Raw genomic sequence first — 8,711 nt, forward strand, 5'->3', positions numbered from 1 at the left:
AATATTTGCCAAACTATCGCTACATACTTTAATTTATGTATAACTAGTTATTAGTATATTTTAAACGGCATAAGACGACTTTTGTTATACCAACAAAGTATGCAAACAATTTTGATCAATGAAATGAATTTTTATTGTTCTTTATACCGAAATAATATACAATAACGCCGTTCACGTTTAGCTTACAGACAAAATGCAAAATTCATATAAGATAATTTTGAAAAGAGACGACTTCATTTATTAAGTTACGGCTTTTTCTCAAAAAAAAAAAAATTTACTACGACTTGGATAATTGCTTGAAGAAGCAAAAGAAATGAAACATGACTAAGTAATCAATACTTTTCACAACAATTAAATGAAAATTTTATTAGGAAATTTGCAATATCTCATAAAAGAGTAATTGAATCAGAATTTAATGCATCAAATGGCAATTTGCTTGAATAATAAGCAAAATATTTTTAAATTGTTTTTTCTAACATCTCGTATAGACCAACAACCCATTTATAAAATAATAAATCTACACCATAACCAGACGGACAATTTTTTCCTTTTTTTTCATTCTTTGAATGATGATAATTCTGATAAGTATGCAAGGGATTGGCTTATACATGTTGATGGGTGTTTTTGTCTGTGAGTGTGCATATATTTTTTGAATGAAATACATAAAATTCAATTGAAATATGTTTTAAGCGGAAAGATTTAGATGTAGATGTCAATAAAGACATTGAATCGGTTTTATGTATGATGTGATATTATCGACATGAGTAAGTGACTAGGCAAAGGATAGCAACCAACAACTCAATGGTCGCGGGTTCAAATCTCAAGGCGGGCATACGATGTAAAGCAACCTCTTAAATTTTTTACATTATGTATGCATTTACAATATATATAAGCAGTAAATAAATAAAAATAATTTTGATATTTTGTTGAAACAAAGCGAAGAGCAGCAGATACAATTTATTCGAGCTGAATTGAATCGAACTAAAAGCAATAGAATTGAATTCCGGTAAAATGATGTCTTTTCATTGGAAATGTACGAATTAAACTGAATCTATCCGCCTGAGTGGCCGAAGGTGAGGAATCTCGACTAGCAACTCAATAGTCGTGGCTTCGAATCTCAAGTGCGGTAGAGTTTTTAATAAAATCCGATAGCCTTAGATGCTAGTGCTTTAAGAATTTAGTCTTCGAATTTATTTCTCTGGCGAAATTAATAATAAATTGAATCGATATGCGTTCAGTTGAATGAGCTCACTAAAATTCAATTGACTCATGATATTCAGAAATTGAAATTGAATTCAACTGAAATGACGTCTTCTCACTGGAAATGAGTTGAACAGAATTGATTCGGATTTGTTTGAATTTGCATGAATCGATATTAAATTCAAATAATTCACTTCGAACTAAATTGAACCGATATGCTTTAAGTTGAAGAAGTTCAGTACAATTCTATTGAATTGTAATAATGAACTGAATTGAATGGGGTTACATTAATTCAAACCGAATATCGAATTAAATAAATGAATTCGAGTGAATGAACTAAATGGGACTGAAATGTGATTGATTGATTGAATTTCGAATTAAAAGGGAATTCAATTAAATCAGCTCAGTTAAATTGAACGAATGAATTAAGCTAATCCAGGTTCAATAAAACTGGTCGATTTGAATTTAATAGAATTGGAGTGAATGTAAGGGAACTGTTTCGAACTAAATCAAACTTATTCGAAGCAAACAAATTGCAAGCATGCGGTCGGACATTCCCTTACAGCAAATTGTATTAATATCGAACTTTTTCATACAACATTTTTGTAGCCCAGGCCCAAGCAGCATATTTAAACTTTTTTTAATTAACTAAATAAATACAAAGTTGTGAGCTCAGTCCTGGAACTATTTTTAAAGGTGACCTCTAAATTATATGCTGTAAATTTGTCTAATACGTTCTGTCAAGACAAGACAGAGCAGAATGTTATAAAAGCAAACCGCTTTACCTTACGGTTTCCTTTACTTGTTTAACTTAATTATATCCAAAGCCGTCAAAGGCTATGGAATTTAGTTCCGTTCGACAATGATTGCCTTTTTAAAAAAATCAAATGGGTTTATAGGAAAACAAGAACTAAAAAAGGAAGGAGAAAATTTAATAGAGAACATAGAAAAGAAGGAAATCTTCCTTCTGGATGGGAAAGTATTGATGATAATTGAAATTGAGCAGTGGTTATAGTGGCATGTTAGCGGACTATTTTTGAAGGAAACTCGATGTCTTCGATCAAAGGACGAAAAAATCGATTTGTTGAAAAGAAGGTTTGCATTATGGATGTAAGCGTAACAAGATTAATAAAAAAAACGATGCATTTTTCATTAAAATGTGAATAAAAATTTTTTAACATCTTATGAGGCAAACCGACAAACAAAAAAATTATGTGCACAAAAGACAAAGTTACCGAGCAAATGTTGGCATTTAAGACTTTATGGGAATAGAGATCTTATCCACTAGGCAATTATAGATACTTGAAACTCTTAAGAAAAACTTTTTAAAAATAACTTTGCGTCGCTTAAGCTTAGGAGACATCAAATCGTTGCATGCAATCGAAATGATTTCCTTAAGATAAAACTAATCAAATTCTTTCATATTCTCTTCATTGCATCGAATTTCATCGATTATTGACTTGGGATCGGTTACTTAACAACTGACCTATAAACTGTTTGTTTTTTAAATGTGGTAATAAAATAAAAGACTCCTGCACTTTTCTTCGAAGTTGAAATGGAGTCAATTGTAGTTGTATTGTATTAAGCGATTAAATTTTGATGTTTTACGACCGGTTTTTAAAAGCTTCCGCTCTTCAACAATGAAGGTTAAAATTTATATTCGCAAATAGATTAACATACATACACAAGCATTTTTAGACGAATTGTTATTTATTTTTAAAAAGAAGTAAATAACGTATAATAGTTCTTCAATTCATTAGAAACCAGTTCATTCCTTTACTCAGGCTTAGAATTTTTTGTGTCCGTAGTGGTTGTTAGAGCCTTGATGTTGATTATGATGGGCAGATTCGTGGTGGACTTGATGATGTTCATGATGTTCGGGTTCATGATAAGGATGAGCGTTAATATATTCAATCGATCGGAGAATGTAATCGGGGATGGGATGAGGTGTAGGCAAAACATGACTTTCGGGATGATATCCATTCTCGTCAGCGGCGTATTTCACAGCAATATGTTCGCCATGAGGATCAACCCATTCGAAATCGCCTTGATGGTTGCCATGTTCATCGCCATGAGCAGCGGCACGGATATGATTGCTGGTCTCATAAGCGTATTCGAATCCTTTATCATGAACATCAGCATGATAGGCTTTTAATTCAGCATGGACATCGTCGCTGTTCGAATGATGGCCGTCATAGTGATGCTCCTCTTCATGACCATGATGGACGACAGCTGCCACCGAGGCTACCAAAGCGCAAATTGTAATCTAGTTTTCAAGAATTTTTTTTTAAATATTTATTTAAACAAAACTTTGTTTATATTTGATTAAAACTTACAAATCTGAACATTTTTTCTTTTTGATGCGTGTTGTGATTAGTTTGACTAGAACACTGATATTTGGATCAATCATGCTAACAGTTTTTATATAGTTTTCCCCTATATCAATCACATGATATGATGACATATTCACGCAATATTCGATCAATAATTTTAAATTAATAAACATTTTTAATAGTTTTACTGTTTCGTTGTTAAACGTGTAGCGAAGCTAACAAATACTTTTTATTGCTCTTGATTTTTTTTATTTTTTTTTTTTTATTATTATTATTATTTTTATAACGAATTTTGCATATTTTAGAAATATTTGTGCAACCAGTTTTTCTAAACCAGATCTTTTTTTTTTTATTTATTTTTAAAACACTGTTTTAATCGATTATCGAAAACGAAACCAGTTTAATGATTCGGGTATAATAATAATTGAAATAATTGCCTCGTTATCCAGAATTTCTCCTCTTAAAATGTTTTCTCTTTTAGTATATATAATCCTGCATTCACCAGATGAAAGGTATATTCTATCGCAAATTAACTCTAAAAACAGTTTTACTGAAACAACAACAACAAAAACAAAAGACAACGAAAATGTTCAAATTTGTAAGTGAAACCAACAACAATAAAAGTGATTATCATCAATTCAATATGATTGTAAATGTGTCTTACATTGCCAGGTACTTGTTGCCACTTTGTTAGCTTGCGTAGTTGCGGCTCCCGTTGACGATGATGCTCATGCTGAAGTTAAGGAATTGAAATCGGACGTACGTGCTGACGGCTTTGATTTCACTTTGGATACCAGCAACAATATTCACGAACAGGCATCTGGAGATGCTCATGGCAACGTTCACGGTGACTTTGAATGGGTTTCACCTGAAGGTGTTCATGTCAAGGTTTCCTATACAGCCGATGAACAAGGTTATCACCCATCTAGTGACTTGCTCCCTACTCCACCTCCAGTACCAGTAGCCATCTTAAAGGCTCTTGAATTCATTAACGCTCATCCCCAAAAAGAAGAAGCCAAACACTAATTGAAACTCAGGTCAAATGATCGCTAATCGAGTCGAATAAATTTGTTGCATTTAAAAAATTAAAAACTTTCATTCAATAAAGAGTGAAATGTAAACTCAATAACATTGAAAAAAACGCATTTTTATCATTTTTGGCGTGCGATTCCAAAAATCGAAACTCCTTTTTAACCTCACTTTTTTTTGCATTGCTACAGGAACCACTTCGTACCAAAGTAACGTTCCAGATCCCTAATCGATCGCAAATTAATTTTTAATAGTCGTGTTTGTGGATAGGGCGCGATTTGATTCAAGTTTTAGATTAGTGCCTGCTAGAGATAGTAAATTTGAGTTTTTTATATGTTGCGGTCCCATTACCCGCGCCATCGTCTCCTTCCTTTCAAATTTCTTCTACGGCCTTCAACTAGGCAAGGATGCTTATATCAAGATTAACTTGTGTGACTCAACTTTCGAAATTTTTAACATGCCAATAGAATACGACAGTAGATAGACGGGTAGACATTGCTGCAGATTCTTAACGTGCTCCAGTGTTTGTGGATGTTGAAAAGGGAATACCTTCGGTCGACTTAAAAACCTTGTGAAATTAATTAATACAATTCAAACACAACTTCAGAATCGATATTAGCGTGGCTATCCTTTTGTCCGTCTGTCCATATGCTTTCCTCATGCCCCTCAATGTATTTTTATATTGAACCGGCAGGTCGGAATTTTAGCTACACTGATATCTTTGCCTCAGGGCGAACGCTTTTCAAAGTGTTTCAAAAAAACAAATAAAAACACTATAGTGCACTCATTCTCCTCATACCCTGCAACACTTCGCTTAATGCGATTGTTCAGTCAAAGACGATTTCAAAATAAGGCGTTATATGAAAATTGGTCAGAGAGGTGGGCCAATCTGAACCGTTTTAGTGTAATTACAAGAAAATAATACGGACAGTCGGAGAGACAAACTTAAATCGATTCAGAAAGTAATTCTGAATTGATCGAGGTAATAATATGGGGATCTGTCTCAAGTAAGCCTCCATGCAGCACTGTTCAGTGTTTCAAATGTTTTCATTTTCAAGTCGGGAGTGCCCGAGTACTACACATTTTTCCTCTGCCCATAAATCTTCTTGATCACCAGTGACACACATAGGGATTAAAGCCAGTAAACTAACTGTCAGAATCTCATGAAATTTTGACACATTTCGTTTAAATTTAATTATATAATCGCGTATATAAAGTTAGAGAATTCAGCTTCAGTACATATTAAGCTGAATTACATAATCCTTAAAAATAAAGGCTTAACCTCGTTGCAATGGGGTAGAAGAAAACATTAGAAAGAATAAGCAAAGAGAAAATCACAAATTCATGTGACTCAGTCACCAGCAGCAGATATCGTCGCAAAAATTAACCAGTGTTAACATACCGAAGTTAATAAAAAATTGACCAAAATTATTTCGTATGTTGGCGGATCGCAAATCGATTATAAAAATTTTAAACTTTAGTTGAAATATGACGTCGACAGTGCACTACTATTGCAAAAGTGTACTTTTAATGGTACCAATTGGATCCGGTAACGGAATTAGGTTATAAACCTAATTTATATCGTTACTGGAAACACTAAATGGCTCAAAAAGTTCATAGTTGGACGTGCATTGACTAAGTTTTATAAAAATTAAATTCATTGACTGGCGGATGGGAAAATTAAAGATAGTCTCATTTAGCAAAACAGGCGAGTCAATGACACCACTTAACAACTTTGCCGCGAAAGTAATGCCTAAGCCTTCCCTACGTCTTCCAGCAAACGTAAAGATATAAATCGTAAGCTACTATAATACTGCGTCAGAGGCACAGATGGATCCCAACCTAAATTTCTTAGCGCAAAGAGCAAAAATTGCTTCTGCAAAGATTCAGTTGGATTAGCCAGGCAACGATAAGAGGGTGACCATAGAACCAAGACATATTCAAGTATGGGTCGTACTAAGGTCACATATAGTATTTTCTTTGCTTAGCACTGATCTAGCTTTATTGAAAGACTGTTGAATACGTAAATTGAAGTTTATGCTGTTGAAGACTAGTCTCCTCTTTAAAACGACAGCTTCTCACATTTCTTTTGAATTAACATGATAGAACTGAACGAGCATTAAGTACATTAGTTAGTTTTGAAGAGACATGGCTAAAATTCCAAATGAAAGGGCGAACATAATTTGACGATATGAGAAAATTTAATTGTTGACAGAAGATCATTATCAATATGTAGGATAAATAAAATAGTTCGCAAGAAATCCCCTTCAGAAACACCTGAATTGACAACAATTTCTCCGGAATGAAATTGAGTTGAATACACGCCTTTCCATTTTGGGACTTTACAAGCTTTATAATCATTCTTTTTTTAAGGCCAAAAGTCCAAACCGATCGTATTGACTCACGCGGTATCTATGACGTTATACCGAAGCTTACGATTTTTCAATGTTGCGCTACGATCCTTCAATATACTAAACTAATATTGCTACAATCAGTACCTAAGCTTTTGCTTGGCTGCATCCGTTTAATGCTACTCTCTCAGTTTGATGTTTTTTGGACTTTGAGGGTGCTTTCGGCCCAAAGTTATACAAACTTTTCTTTTTTTTTTGTTGTTCCCCATGCAATTGTTAACTTTATGATTATTTTTAATCTTAAATGTCGTTTAATTCAGCTGAACCTATATACCTTCAGTTGAATTTTGTATAAATATATGAGACAAAAGTAGCTCCACTAGAGTGACACCAACTTGAGTGAAATAATATAAAATTTGGATAAGCTTTTTAGAAGTGCTATGAATTTTTGGTCAAAGACGACGTCTACACACGGTCACGGGTCTTTGTTACAACGCATGGTGGCTGCATATTTGTTGTGCTTAAATATTTTAAGATCTAACACTCAGTTTTATTATATCTGAGAAGAATATATAACTAAACACCTTGAAGAAGCATCAAGTGATTGCTATCCTTGTACGACTGGATGAACTGTGAAAAGCCTCCAAGTACTTTAAGAATGCAAAGTAGTTTCTATTTGTTACAAAACTTTTAAAAGTTATATGACGTTTATTGAATGTGTGCAATGCGTAAAAATGTCTAGAATCTATTGAAACGATGCTTGCAGCACACAAAATTCTTTCTAACTGGCACCGGCTTTCCTCTTCACTTTCCTCTTTCACTTACTTTCACCAGCTATTGCTTCTTGTCTAGTAGTCGAGATATTTATGTTAAAGAGGGCAAAAAAAAAAAAAACAAAAAGGAGTTGGATAAGAAGACATTAGCGTAAGCCGAATAAGTAACGAATTTGGTCTTCAGAATTTTTTCAGACTAACTCCCACAACTTTTACAAACTATTTCAAGCTCACTTTATTAAGAATTTAGAACATATCTACGTATATTTTAAAACCAAACTCTAGGAAGATAATCTATGATATTCCTTTTAAGTTAAACAAACACAGACAGATTGTTCAGCATACTGCGTTAGTAAAGAGCATATATACTTCATTTGATTATAGACTATAATAGAAAGACATATGAAGTCACTGCGACATGAATTTGAATATGTTACACAAAAGTAGCTTTAACTAATCTCTGGAGTAAATCAAACGCTCAATTTTTATACCCTAAGTGACTTGTGGAACAAATTAACCTAAAATTTGTGCGGATGTGTGCAAGATGCGGGGGGACCATCTTTAATTATGCCGATCGCTTTAAAATCACTCTCTGAATCGATCCAAGCCTGTCTGTCCGTCTATCCGCCTTATTTTCTGTGTTCACTCTATAAGAATCAATCTTTAAAATATTTTGATAAAGTTTGGCACACTGGCCGAGGACAAACGCCATTGAATATGATGTGTGTACTGATCTTGTAGGTATATGATGGCTCGTGGTGATCCACTACAGTGCTTTTACTTGTTTTTAAAATAATTTATTGTCATATGCAAATTTTCGTGAAACACATCAACTCTTCTGTGTGATTCTAGTTTTTAAAAGTTTAAAACTAATAGCCCGTAGATTGCTTTCCTTACCTGAATTTTAATGTCCTGTTTCAAACTAGAAGATTATCTCTAGATATTAAGGGGTTGATAGAAAATAATTTTTTAGAAGCAAATTTATTTTCTTTCAAAATTTGATGGAAGTTTTACATTATGTTTAT

At 33.4% G+C, this 8,711-nt stretch overlaps 2 protein-coding genes across 2 annotated transcripts; one reads left to right on the forward strand and one right to left on the reverse strand.

The window, feature by feature from the left end:
* Window positions 1–2,986: 2,986 nt before the first annotated feature.
* LOC119636337 (larval cuticle protein 2-like) lies at window positions 2,987–3,675 on the reverse strand. Its single transcript, XM_038031641.1, has 2 exons — window positions 3,537–3,675; window positions 2,987–3,466 (listed from the first exon to the last, which is right to left on the reverse strand). Exons 1-2 carry the CDS (start codon window positions 3,546–3,548, stop codon window positions 2,987–2,989), a joined length of 492 nt encoding a protein of 163 aa, XP_037887569.1. The 5' UTR covers window positions 3,549–3,675.
* A 444-nt stretch (window positions 3,676–4,119) lies between these two features.
* On the forward strand, window positions 4,120–4,559 carry LOC119636406 (larval cuticle protein 4-like). The gene is made up of 2 exons (XM_038031722.1): window positions 4,120–4,131; window positions 4,206–4,559. Exons 1-2 carry the CDS (start codon window positions 4,120–4,122, stop codon window positions 4,557–4,559), a joined length of 366 nt encoding a protein of 121 aa, XP_037887650.1.
* The last annotated feature ends 4,152 nt before the right edge of the window (window positions 4,560–8,711 follow it).

Source organism: Glossina fuscipes, unplaced genomic scaffold, assembly GCF_014805625.2.
Source record: "Glossina fuscipes isolate IAEA_lab_2018 unplaced genomic scaffold, Yale_Gfus_2 28, whole genome shotgun sequence".
NCBI classification, from domain to species: Eukaryota; Metazoa; Arthropoda; class Insecta; order Diptera; family Glossinidae; genus Glossina; species Glossina fuscipes.